This window comes from Arvicola amphibius, chromosome 10 (genome assembly GCF_903992535.2).
Source record: "Arvicola amphibius chromosome 10, mArvAmp1.2, whole genome shotgun sequence".
Lineage (NCBI taxonomy): Eukaryota > Metazoa > Chordata > Mammalia > Rodentia > Cricetidae > Arvicola > Arvicola amphibius.
Window position 1 is genome coordinate 59607347 of NC_052056.1, and position 13636 is coordinate 59620982.

General features: G+C 48.4%; 1 protein-coding gene across 8 annotated transcripts in view; it reads left to right on the forward strand.

The window, feature by feature from the left end:
* Positions 1–13636, forward strand: part of Kalrn (kalirin RhoGEF kinase) — a 589603-nt gene that overhangs the window by 249485 nt on the left and 326482 nt on the right. For all 8 annotated transcript variants that reach the window (XM_038346659.1, XM_038346661.2, XM_038346663.1 and 5 more), the window contains exons 7-9: positions 3690–3881; positions 7283–7414; positions 10514–10744. In XM_038346659.1, coding sequence (XP_038202587.1) covers positions 3690–3881; positions 7283–7414; positions 10514–10744 — 555 coding nt within the window. The remainder of the gene's footprint in view (positions 1–3689; positions 3882–7282; positions 7415–10513; positions 10745–13636) is intronic.

Here is a 13636-nt window from a genome sequence, read left to right on the forward strand (position 1 = left end):
ACAGTTTCAAGGTTTAGTCCATTATCATCATGATGGGATACATGGAAATGTGCGGGCAGATATGGTTGGTGCTAGAGAGGGAGCTGAGAGCTCTACATCTTGATCCACAGGCAGCAGAAGGACTCTGAGTCACTGGATATGGCTTGAGCACATATGTGACTTCAAAACTCACCTACACAGTGACACACTTTCTCCAACAAGACCACACCTCCTAGTAATGCCACTCCCTCTGGGCCGAGCACTCAAACACATGATTCTACGGGGGCCATACCTATTCAAACCATCCCAACTCTCTTATTTTATAAGTGAGGAAACTGAGTCACAAGGGCATTATGCTATCTTAAGTGAGTGTCATTACTGGGAGCAGAATCCATCTATATTTCCTTCTGGTCCAGTGAATCTGATGCCCTGACTGATAGACAGCTATGCAGTTACATTTGAGGATGTCAAGAAAAAAATATGGGAGAGCCAGGGAGAGGGGAGGGAGTGGCAGAAGCAGCTATAGCAGATGAAAAGGCTTAAAGAACCATGATCTCCTTTCTTGCTGGCAGTGTCTCAAAGACAAACATGACTCTCGGTGTTCTCTAAAAGAGATAGAACCATCCCACAAAAGAGATGCTCAGTGGACCTGCCACAGGCCCAGCAGTGCCATTTGTTTCTGCTCACCCAGATCCCTATGGTTCGCTCACTTAGGCTCCTTAACGTCCCTCTTTCTTTCTTAAGGCGGTGGACTCTCCCTGCCACCCTGCCTTTCATGTTTTGTTCGCGACTGTCCTTTTACTCGGGACTGTTTTAGAAGCTGACTGTCCATTTCCCTCGGGTTCTAGGTTATGAGTAGCATGATGAACCTTGCCTGGGTGTCTCGGCGTCCTGCACAGGAGTGTAGAGAGAACACAAGCAAACGCACGAGCCAGCTTTCTCTTACCGCTGCTGTGCAGGGTATTGCCTTGGCATTTTCTGTGACCCATAACTGCTTGTTAGTTTTAGCACGACAGCTCCCTGCCCACTGATGAGAAAACATAAGAGCATTTTCTGTGGTGGTCTCTAGAATATGCTAAGCTCTGGTCTTTTTCTTGTTTGATTTTAGTGTTCCTCTGTGGTCTCAGGCTTAGGGTAGAGGGGAGAACTGCCAACATCCCCATTCCCTCAGACATGGGGGAGCCCCTTCCCACCACCTCTGTTGTTGGCTCAAACCCTTCTCTTTCTGTATTCTCAATGACTAGCTTCTATCTCTGTGGAAGAACTTATTTAATATTACTTTAAATCATAGTTATTTGAGGGTTTGTCTTACATGGTGATCCCTGGGGTGCGCAGGAATCCCGTCCCACTCCTTGCTCTCTCACAGCCCCTAACACAGCGCCTGCCCCACTCTATAAATATTTGAACGAGTGACAAACTGCTAGCAGGCTCCTGAGTTGGCCACAGTGGGACATCTGTAATAACTAGAGAGTTCTGTGTTCCCTGGGTAGGGGCAAAAGGGAAACAACGCAGTGACAGAGGTAATGAGTGTCTTATTCTTCTGCTTTTCTTGTGCCCTGTGTGACCAAAGCTGGACACTGGGCTCCCCTCCAGGACAGTAAAGCTGAAGACTGTAGAGAGCTGTGTATAAATGGGAGGAGAGGAACCTTCCTGGGTGTGAACCTAGTTGAGAGGACAGCCTTGTGAGGCCTTGTCAGTGCTCCATCGCCCTGCCCATAGGTACCCTAGGAGTCATCTGTTGATGATTGCCCCTGGCTTCCTGTGTTTCTCTGCGATGGTGGCTCTCTGGCCTCTGGGTATGGTTGGCCTGTGGGAGGTCAGGCTACACATGCCAGAGTTACTCTAGAGGGAGCCTTAACCACTGCTCAGTAAAGCTTAATGTGCCAGTAACTCAACTTCCATATCTGTCAGCTAGGCCACGAGCAGGTGCATTTTATAGTTTCTTCAAAGGCCTCCAGAAAGAATGAACCCATTACTCTAACCCATTGATAAATAAACCCTTATCCATCCCAGCTCTCCCTTCCCCTTGCTGTGCTTCTGGGGAGAGTGTCCAAACTGAGGATTTTCGTGACATCTCTCCACTAAGGTCTGTTTCGTGAAGAACCTGGGCAAAAACAATAACAGAAGCAGGAAATTTTAGAGGACTTCAGTGCTGTCCCCTAAGAGACAGAACTATTAAAGCCAGCACTTCCTTTTTCTCCCCCTTTCCCTCTTCTATTTCAAAGCGCAGGGTTGGTTTTTCTTTCCCCTAACAGTTCTATAAATAGTCTAATTTTTCAGTGTTCTAAGTCAGCAAACGGTGCTGATAATGATCCGTAATTCTGTAAAGGACGGTTGTTTCACGTGACAACAGCCGGAGATATTCTAGCTCTCTTAAGGGAAGGCACAGAAGGGCTCTTGCCATGCAAAAAACAGAGATGGAGCTCAGAGGCCATTAGACATCAGAATGGACTTGTGCTTGTGTGCTTCACTTAACCTTTAAACTTCCACAGAGACCTTCTAAACCAAGAGACCTTATCAGCCTGGGCCAGCTTTGGGATGGAGCATGTGGACATGGGGACAGCTGAGATGAATGGGGACTTGTGGGAAAGGAAAATAAAGGAACCGTCATTAAGCCTCTCCCAGTGTAATGAACTACAGCGGAGCTCACGGAGCCCAGAGTAAATGCTGCCACTGAGGAACATTTATCATCATCTGAGAAGATTTGTAGCAAAAAGTGAGAGTGTGAATAACCTGGCTCCTGGTCCTCTGGGCATCATGTGTGCAGAAGAGTTCCCCGAGGATGCCACATTACATGGCTGCTTTGATAGACAATTAATAGGAGAGAATCGTTGAAAATAACCAGGATCACCATGGCACTGTGTTGGTGTGGTTTTCCTTTTGTCTTATTCCTTCCCGGAGAGCTTTTTGCTGGCCTAATAGGAAACAACATATATGTTCTCGAGTTTTTAATAGGCAGGCAAAAGTGGGAATGGATGTAAATAAAACACAGCGTGAAAGGAGACAGCAGGTCGAGGAAGTTCCTGCAGATGCATTAGGGACACCCCCTGGTGCCGTTCGACATCAAGTAGGAAAATGTTCCCAAGTCACAGGGAGAAGAAGGGGACCCACAGATCTTATTTTCGAGTGGAAGAAAAGATTGCGGCCCCTGAATTCTGACTTTATGAATACCCTGGCTAGTGGCTCGTGCCTACCCGAGGTCTTTTGGCAGGGCATGAGAAGACAGGGAGATAGGAAGGACACCTTTGGCTGGTGATAGGAAACTGTTTAATTACCACATCTTTACCATCTCTGCCATATTGTAGGGGACAGTTATGCCTTGGGTCCAGCTCTCTCTAGAATAAGACAGATACCTTTGCTTCCTTCAGCTCGTCCCATGATCCGCTACTTCCAAAGAGTGCTGTATGGAAAGTAGCTTCTTTGGCTTTGAGGATTCCATAAAGGGTTGGATAAGGTGATTGCGCTGATGTGTGTTAGTCTTTGGCATACAGTCCATGCTGGTTCTCAGTTGAAATGTCTCAGCTTTACAGAAGGACTTTCCTGGGGTCTATCATAGATATGGAAACCAAACCTATTCCAGTCTCTCAGGCTTTTGGTTTTGGGTGCCCCCCCCCTTCTCCAGGTACCCCCTCTCCCAGCCGTGCCCAGTGATGGCTACCTTTTCAGTCTGCCCACCCCCCACTAAGTATTTACTCTGCCTTGCCTCCTAGAATGCCTATGTCAACATCAACCGCATCATGTCTGTCGCTTCCCGCCTCTCAGAGGCCGGCCATTATGCCTCCCAGCAAATCAAGCAGATCTCCACGCAGCTAGACCAGGAGTGGAAGAGTTTTGCTGCTGCTCTGGATGAACGCAGCACCATCCTGGCCATGTCTGCCGTGTTCCACCAGAAGGCAGAGCAGGTAAGACCCAGAGACCTGTCATAGATGGTAGTAGTGGGAAAGCAAGCAAGAGCAGGGCACGGCAGCACAGGAACATGCGTGCGCGCTCTCCACAGACAACCCTAAAGTCCCGCTGAATAGCTTCGGAAATAAGCCTTGTTTTCCATATCTATATATGGCGTGTGTGCGTGTATGTGTGTGCTGACTATCTGACTCATGTACTCTGAGTGGAGACAAAGGAATGAAAGGAGAGTGCCAACTTGAGGGTCAAGCAGAGGAAACTTAATTTTACACGAAGCGTTTGTTAGGCATTTGCTGTGGATAATAATAAGTTAGTAATGATGCAATGGGTAGAAATAGCGGTTACTGTTGCTACATGCAGTAGCTGTGTGCGCCCATTTTACAAAGAGGAACACTGAATTTCAGGGCACATGACCTGCCTTAGAGCCTGTGGTGCGTCACAGATCCTGGAGAACCAGTTGTCAGTAACATTGCCGTATGTTAAAAGCATACTTAAAGCTCACCACTTCCTGGTTACTACATCTCAGTATAGTCTATGGTCTTGGGGTTATTTTTATGTTCTCTGTGACTGAAATGCCATAGAGTTATGTGCTATTAGTAGGCCACCCCTTCCCACTTCACATTCAGTTAATGTCACACTGGTGGGCTACAGTGTTAAAAAAATGGGAGCATCTTACATCATGGAAGTCATCAGACGCTGCAGAGCAGGGTTGGATGGTCTCCTCTGGAGTGCTGAGAAAAGGGGAGGGTGAGATTTTGCAGTTGCAGTGTGAGCAGCACATGAAGTCCAGGAATACCTCTCAGTATTCACACTCAGGTCAGTGAGGGGCAAGCTGTGGGATTACTCCTTAACGTAAGCAAAGACTTGGCAGCGTTGTGTGGGAGCGATTGAAACTTGTCGCTTACTACCCAACCGGAGGTTGGCTGTGGGTACAAGCGTTTACCCAAAGCACCTGAGAGAGTGGGAGGTCGCAGGAAACTACAATATGAGGCATTGTGTGTGTTATTCTCTGTAAAGTTAGATTACATATTCTTTATATTAATAAAATTTGTAATGTACTCGTGTGTATCAATACACACACACACACACACATGCACACATCCATGTATGTACTAATTGTTAAACATTTTCTCAAATCCACGCTAAAATCCTACAGTCTGGGCTGCTGAGGTTTGAAGCCAGAAGTAACTAACATTAAATACCTGTGGTCTTCTAAGTTCCTTTTGTGGTGTTCTAGTTAGGTAGCCCACCTGTAAAGGAGTTTCAGACACATAATGGTATCTTAAGTCCCTCCTCCTAACCAGTCTAACAGGGATGGCAACAACATGGAACCATTGAAGGAGCCTTGACTTTGAGACCAGACATGAGGGTTCTGTACCCAGTCCCCTACCTCCTAAGTTTTGAACATGTCAATGCCACCATTCTAAACTCCTTTCCTCTTCTCTAGTGTGAGCCTATTGTCAGTCTCACAGGGCTGCTGGGAGGAGACAGGCTGTGATAGATGGGCCCAGTAAGCCACCTAATATGTTACAACTGGCCGCTCTTACTACCACGTGTATTTGCTGAACACACTGACCCAGCATCCTTTTCTTTTTTCTTTTTTTTTTTTTTTTTCTATTTTTGGTTTTTCGAGACAGGGTCTCTCTGCAGCTTTTTTAGAGCCTGTCCTGGAACTAGCTCTTGTAGACCAAGCTGGCCTCGAACTCACAGAGATCCGCCTGCCTCTGCCTCCCGAGTGCTGGGATTAAAGGCGTGCGCCACCACCGCCCGGCTTCCTTTTATTTTTTCACCTGTGTTTAGTTCCATCCGTAGCTGTCCCCCACTCTGAGATAAATACTTTCTATAAATCAAAACCATGGGCCTACACTTTGAGAGGGACCTAGCCACATCTTTTCTTGGAACTAAGTAGTGGCTGGTTCCTTCCTAGGATCCTAAGGACATTGGTGTCCAGCCTGTTCTGTCCTCAGCTCTATCCCTTGCTCCCTTTGTTCTGGGTTTATCTAGTTAGCAAGGAAGACTTTGTCCCTCCCTCTGTCTCTGGCTTCCTTGCTTTAGCCGTATAGGGCCTGCTATAGGATTCCTGTGATTGAAACAGGGAAATCCCTCTCTCCTCAGGGGACCCCAGAATGTCAGGTTGCTCCCAGGTTCCTCTGAAGTACTGAGGGGTAGAATAATAACCCAGCAGGAAGCTTCCCAGTATGTCCCATGTGACACTGAATAGTACCTGGCCAAGAGATGCCTCAAGACACAGAATATAAAACCAAGTGGAGCAGCCAACAGGCCAGAGGCTAAAAACTGACAGATACCAGGATGAGTGGTTACATATTTGCAGAAGAAAACACAGGGCCAGAACTGAGAGGAACTGCTAGTGTGAGATTTTTCTGCCTTGGATTGTTTGGCTCAAAAGCAAGTTTATTTGTTTCTATTTTAGCACAGTTTCCTCCGGTGTTTCCAGTCCTTCAGGGAAAGTTATAAACCATGTTTCTATTTGGTTGGGAAGGAAGGAAGGAAGGAAGGAAGGAAGGAAGGAAGGAAGGAAGGAAGGAAGGACTCAAGACTATTTTTTATGCGTTTAATTAGGCAGCTCTTTATTGTCCTCTATGGGCTGTTCTAGGCAATGAGATAATAAGGTATTTAGGCAATTAATTTAAATGGAACTATGCACTCAGGCAAGGGAATCACAGACAGTACCATTCCAGACTGTTGGGTGAAGAATTATTTGACTTTTAAAGGTGTATTTTTTTCTACCCAATAAACCTGAGTGGTTTTAGATAGCTCACCATTTGTACATGGAGACCCATAGTTTCTACAGTTGTTAATTTTAACTTTTAAATAATGTGTTGTCTGCTAAGGTCTGTCTGTACACCACATCCCAAGAGCCGCTACCTCTCTAGGAACTGCGCAGTTTTCCCTGCTATGTCCCTCCGTGTTCAGCCCTCAGGAGCACAGGTCTAATGAAAGTCCTGTTGAGTCTTACTCTGCATACCCTATAGGAGGTGCCAAGGATACTCTTGAGGTGTTCATTGCCTCTCCCCATAATTCCCCATGCACAGAAAGCACAGCTAGCAAACTCTAATTGCATTTCATTCAACCCCTGACACCTGCCCAAATGGACAAGGAGTGCTCATTATCTATGGGCTCTGTGCTTTGTAGATGTTGCATGGGCACACCCTATTGAACATCCAGATGTCTGGCCCTGCCCAGTTCTTGTAAAAACTATGCTTTCCAAATGTCTCCTTGGCCAAACTTTGTAGCAGGGGTTAGTTCAGCCTTTTGAAGGTATTTCTGAAATACCACAGTTTCTCCTCATTGTTCCCAAGGTGCCTGGCCCTCTCTACTGTTTAACTTACTCATTCTCCACCCTGTGCCCCTTACCCGCTCACCTGCCATCTCTTTCCAGTTTTTGTCAGGAGTGGATGCCTGGTGCAAGATGTGCAGCGAAGGTGGCCTTCCCTCCGAGATGCAGGACCTGGAGCTGGCCATCCACCATCACCAGTCCTTGTATGAGCAGGTGACCCAGGCCTACACGGAGGTAAGGACCTGAAGGACAATCGTGGATCTGTGTGTGTTGGCTGACGGGGCTGGAGTGCTGGTGTTTGTGATATCGAATAACCTGGTTTGGACTTTAAGGAAAGAAAGTTTTCCTCTTTCCAGAGGCGTCCTTAGGAGCCTTGACCTGTGATCTCTGGAGTCTCTAGCCAGGGGAAGATATGGTTTGAGCTTTTACCAGGCCCGCTCTGGTGCATTCTGCCTCCTGCACATATACCTAGACACCACTTCACCTTCCTCCTTAGGGAGGAAGGGTGTGAAGAAGCAAGGCTGACTCTTCAGAATCTGCCTTCCTATTGATAAAAGAATGTGTAGTACCAGAGCTTGCACCCCTGTAGAGGAAACAAAACCAAACCAAACCAAAACAAAAAACAGCCCACTGAAGCCGGGCGGTGGTGGTGCACGCCTTTAATCCCAGCACTCGGGAGGCAGAGGCAGGAGGATCTCTGAGTTCGAGGCCAGCCTGGTCTACAAGAGCTAGCTCCAGGACAGGCTCTAGAAACTACAGGGAAACCCTGTCTCGAAAAACCAAAAAACAAAACAAAAAAAAACAGCCCACTGAGCACTGAGCAAATACTCTTTTCTCCTGAAAGAGCCAAAGGAAGTTCCATTGTGTGCAGGAGTAGGAAGCTGCCATTCATGCAAAGGGCAAAGTGAAGGACCCTTCTATTTGGGGAGAAAAAAATCAAAGGTGGGAGATGCTGAAAGGTGAAAACAGGAATTTTGTTGGATACTCCCAAAAGGGCCACATGTACATATGTGTAGAAAAACACAGGTCTGGATATCTGCTAACTAGCCTGGATTCCAAGGGAAAAGCTGAGTGAAAGAGATGGGCGATTAGGAAGCCAGATAAAGAGAGCAGTTGATCTCAGATCCTCTGGCCCGTCTCCTCTGGGGCAAGGTCAGGGAGAAGTGGTCATGGCCATGGCTTCCCACCCTGCCTGCATCTGATTGCCTTGAGAAGGCTCTTTGAAGGTGCAGTCTTCAGGGCTTTCCTCTAGACTGAAGAAGAATGCCAGAAACTGGGGATTCTCACCTGTATTTTAATAACTGTTGCTCCATGTGAGTTTTCATGGTCAGAGGGAGGGTTTTGCCAGAGTGAAGACACTTTTGAGTCTCGGACTCCCCGGCTTGTTAGCTGTGTGACCCCGTCTGCATGCTGGGCTTTGGGTTCCTCTGTGAAGCGAATCTCCTGAGTAGCGTCAAGCAATGTAAGGATGATGTGTGTCGTGTACCTGCCCAGCTGAGGCCTGACAGCGGTGAGGGCCACAGACGGGGAAGAGTTTGGTCAGGAGAGGAAGCACAGAGGGTGCTTTTGAGCTCCATCAAATCTCCCCAGTTCTGAAAGAGGTGGCCCCAAGGCTTCACCTTGAGACAGAACTGGGCCTCTACCCGTGCCCTTACCAAAGTAGAGAGCAGATGAGGCTGATGCTCATTCATATCCGCGAGGAGAAATTCACAGACGGACAGACTGTTGCCCCTCTTCCTCTGGAGCTGGGGCTCCTCTAAGGCTCTGCAGTTGTGGAGACGGAGGCCTGGAGATGGATGTTATATTGACTCGAATGTCAGGGACTTGGCCCACTGTCTTCACCACCCAGCCCGTGGTAGAGTATTAAGATACAGTGTTTGTTCAGAATTCCCCATGGAGAACTGCCCTGGCTTTAGCCCTTGGACACCATCTGTTCACGTCTCTGGAGGGTATCTCTGTGTTATCTATAAACTTCCGGCCCCTTAGCGATTAACTGAGGAGGTGGGACTGGAGGGCGTGGATGGATGGGTGGATGGATGGGTGGGGGTGTGTGGCACTTTCCTCTTTTGCCTTAACCTAACTCTACTACGCCACTTCTTTTAGCCCCAACAAAAGTTTTTGAGCCTTATAAGAAGAACGTAGCTGCTTCTGTGCTCTGGAGTCCACCTGAGACTGAAGTGAAGTATGGGGAGGTGCAAGGCTGGGAAGAGCTCCCGGCTCATCACGTAGATGATAGGGAAGCACACCTCTTTCTGCCTTCCCAGTAGGAAAAGGCCATTTCAGCACCACGCCTGCTTCAACTTTGACCCTAATTAAATAAATTTGGAGTTGTAAAATTTTTGTCAGTTTTTACAGTATCCACTGTTTCAAGAGGGAGAGGCACACATTCAACGGGAACTCTGCCAGGCACAGTGGGGCCATGGGTATTGATCCTCTAATGCCACTTCCCAGAATGAGCAGTGCCTCTGATTGTGGCAGGGTACCAGGGACAGGAATGTCAGGGATACAGTACCCACTGCCGCCAGCACTGAGGGTGAAGACGGGAAGTCTAGGAACTTGAGTGGGGTGTCCACAATCTGAAGGTCCCTACCCTACTCTGCACCTTCTAGAAAGATGCACTTCAAGAAGGGGGAGAAGAAAGGGTGAAAGAGCCAATAAAGATCCAAGAAAGAAAGGAAAAGAAATAAAAGAGGAAGGTAGCAAGAGAGATGGAAGAGATGACGATAATGGTGCTGTGCTCTAGGCCCTGTGCACTCTGCATGTGCTAGCTCATTTAATACCCACCGCCATTCCCTTTTACAGACAAGGATACTGAGGACCAGTGCCTCTGTTAGCATGTCTAGAAACTTGGAGCCACACAGCGGAAGCTGAGGAAGAGAAAGCTGAGAGATTTAGGGCAGCAACACATGTGACTTTGCTTCTGACATGAAGTTCTGCCCTCTGATGTAGTTAGAGAGTCATTTGAAATACTTAGGAAACTTCCACCATATGACAAGGCACTGTCGTGGACATCAGAGAAAGGGCCGAGAACAGAGCAGACCCCCTGCCCTGTGCAGTCAACTATACTTGGAGATGGGAGAGAGGCTTTCACACACAACTGGCCAGCGGTCCTGCAGCCCCTCTCTCCCTCCACTCTGGATGGTCTGTTCTTTAGGCTGTAGACACCATGGCTGGCACACTCCATGGTTGTGATGAGCTTGGTGAGGACTGAGGCTATCAGGCCTCTTCGGGACCCCCTGGGCCGAGTCTTCTTACCTCTCTCTGACTGACCTTGCTTGTTTTTGCTCTCCCTTGATCACGGGCTCTTGACCAGAACTCCCTTCCTTTCTGCAGGTCAGCCAGGATGGCAAAGCACTGCTGGACGTCCTGCAGCGTCCCCTGAGTCCTGGGAACTCTGAGTCTCTCACAGCCACAGCCAACTACTCCAAGGCGGTACACCAGGTGCTGGATGTGGTACATGAGGTGCTGCACCACCAGCGGCGGCTTGAGAGCATCTGGCAGCACCGCAAGGTGCGGCTGCACCAGCGGCTGCAGCTGTGTGTCTTCCAGCAGGACGTGCAGCAGGTAACAGGCTCAGTGCCCCCATGTCCCGTCCCCCATCTCAAGATGCTGGTTACCAGGCTCAGGGAGGTCTGCGTTGAGAGAGGGAACACTGCAGCTCAGGCCTCAGCTGTCCCTGCACACACTTCAGGAGAGGGAAACAAGACAAAACAAACTGGCTTTTTTAAGGGCGTGCCTCGTGCTGAGCAGCTCTAAGTAGTGTTGGGGAGTAGTGTTACCCTCATAGTCGGGTAACACATGTCCTCTTCGTGCAGGCAGGGAGGCACTAGACAACTCTGGTATTGTGGGCTCACCTGAGGTACTCTACGTAAAGTGAACCCATTCCTTGATCAAGGCCAAGGTGAATTGACAGAGTAGGGGTTGGACGGCATAGGAGCTATTGTGATTTATTGGCAAAACTGGACGTTTGAAACCAATTTAAAGCAAGGTTATCAATCCCTGTACATCCCATGGCCAGAGGCCACTTTGGCTTTGTCTGTCTTTTGTATTATTTTGCTAGTCCCTGTTCTTCCATCATTGCAATTAGTAATGAAATGATTGTTTCTGACTGTAACAATATAGCCGTGCCAGAAGTGCCCACTCAGAGGAAATCACCCATTCTTTCCCCCTTTATACTTTCTGTTTCTCTGTCCTTGGGGCCCTGGGAGCTTTGCCCAGAGGCCTCATGAGCTCCGTAGGAGGAGCTGAGTAGGACCTGGACCCAAGATCAAAGCCAGGGTCATACTCCTCTCACTCTGTTTGGGATGCAGGATGAGACCCTGGGTGCAAACACCCGCAGTCAGACTCCTGTCACCATGTGGGATTTCATCTCTTTACACAGGAAATGTCAGCTCACTCTCCTTCCATTCTCCTGCGGGAGGGAGTATAATCCAGAAAGAGCAAGAAAGCATGAGAGAGTGAGAGCCTGGTTACATGTCTTCACAGCTGCTGTTGGCAGGAGCCTGGTACTAGGTGCCCAAGGTGGACAGGCAGGCGAGGGAGTGTCCCTACCATTGTTAAACATTCTGGGAGTTGGCATAAGTACAGGGACCTTCAGGCTTACCTTTCCTTCTTGGGCTCCCCTGACTCCCATGTGGCAACCCTTCCTGACTGACGTGTGATAGAGTCATCATAAGGATATGTCAGTCCCCAGGGGAGAGCATGGCTGGTGTGTCAATCAACTTTGAGAGCTGGGACTGGCAGGCAGGGAGAAGCGGGCGAGGCAGCTGCCCACTCACGCCATCTGGAACTGTCCAGATAAATTCATCACCCGGAGCTCAGAGATCAGGGAAGCCATCTGACCTGCAAGCGAGACAGATGAGTGCAGCGCCAGGCCAGCCTCGAAGGGACAAAAGAGGGGTGTGGCTACTTCCATAAACTCCCTGTGACTCGCCAAGATAATAATGGCCACTAGTACAAGTGGGACAGTGTGCTGGGCTCCTCATCATCCTCCTGCCGTGACACAGGCAGGCCTCTGGAGAGCTGCAGGACAGCTATGGGGAGGGAAGCATGTCACACTCGGATTCTCACAGATCTGTAGTCATCAGACGTTCTTGTAGCCATACGGCATCTGTACTATAAGGAAGAAAAGTAATAGGATGCATATATGGCTATCCTGTGACATCTTAAAAATAAGTGTCTCTGTTTGTTGTATTGTTGGCAAAGTAGAAAAGCAGATGTAAGATCAGAGGGTTGATGTGAGAGGGGCTCGGATATTTCTTGAACACTGGATTCTCGGAAGGGTCAACTCCACTGCCCTTTTCAGGGTATGTAAGTGTGACTTTTGAGAGTATTAGCTCTTCACTCATCATCCCATTTGCTTCAATGGCTCACTCATTTATTCTCTGTACATATAGACATGCATGTATGTGGGAGAAAAACTGAAAAGGAAAGAAATCTATTGGTGCATCTCAATTGCTTACCTGACATCCACTCAATCATTAGTGCCTGGCAGATATCTGGACTGTGTTTCAAAAGGCAACTGAACTCACATGCTTGAGGGCTGGGGTGATGGATGCCATCTACGGTCTGTTGACTCCCAACCTTGCATGAACCATCCTAGTTTGGGGACATAGACCGCTCAGGTTATTTCCTTGCTTCGATCTGGTGTGGACGTATGTGCCTGTAATTCTAGCACTTAAGATGAGGAACGTTAGGTCATCTCAGCTACATAGTGAGTTCAAGGCCTGCTTGAGCTACATGAGGCTCAGTCTCCGGAAATAAAATCTTGATAGCATACTCACCATTGAATTCCACCATCATTTAAGAATCGTGTGTGCCCTGTTTGTGACAGTCTCCTCATGAGCAGAGATCAGGATTTCTTTCTTTCTGATTTCTGTATAGCTTTTAGCTGTGTCTACATGAAACTGGGCTTCTCTTTTTTATTTTTTTATGGTTTATTTTTTTATATTTAAAAATTTCCATCTCCTCCCCTCCTCCTCCCCCTTCCCTCCTCTCCCCTCCACCCATACCCCCTCTCCCTCCCTCTCCAGGCCAAGGAGCCATCAGGGTTCCCTACTCTATGTTTAGACCAAGGTCCTCCCAACTCCCCCCAGGTACAGGAAGGTGATCAACCAAGCTGAGAAGGCTCCCACAGAGCCCGTCCATGCAGAAGAATCAAAGCCCAGCGCCATTGTCCTTGGCTTCTCAGTCAGCCCCCACCATCGGCCACATTCAGAGAGTCCGGTTTGGTCGCATGTTCCATCAGTCCCATTCCAACTGGAGTTGGTGATCTCCCGTTAGTTCTGTCCCACTGTCTCCATGGGTGAACGCACCCCTCACGGTCCTGACTTTCTTTCTCATGTTCTCCCTCCTTCCGGTCCTCATCAGGACCTTGGGCGCTCAGTCCAGTGCTCCAATGTGGGGCTCAGTCATTTTCTTCATCTATCGCCAGGTGGAGGTTCTATGGTGATATGC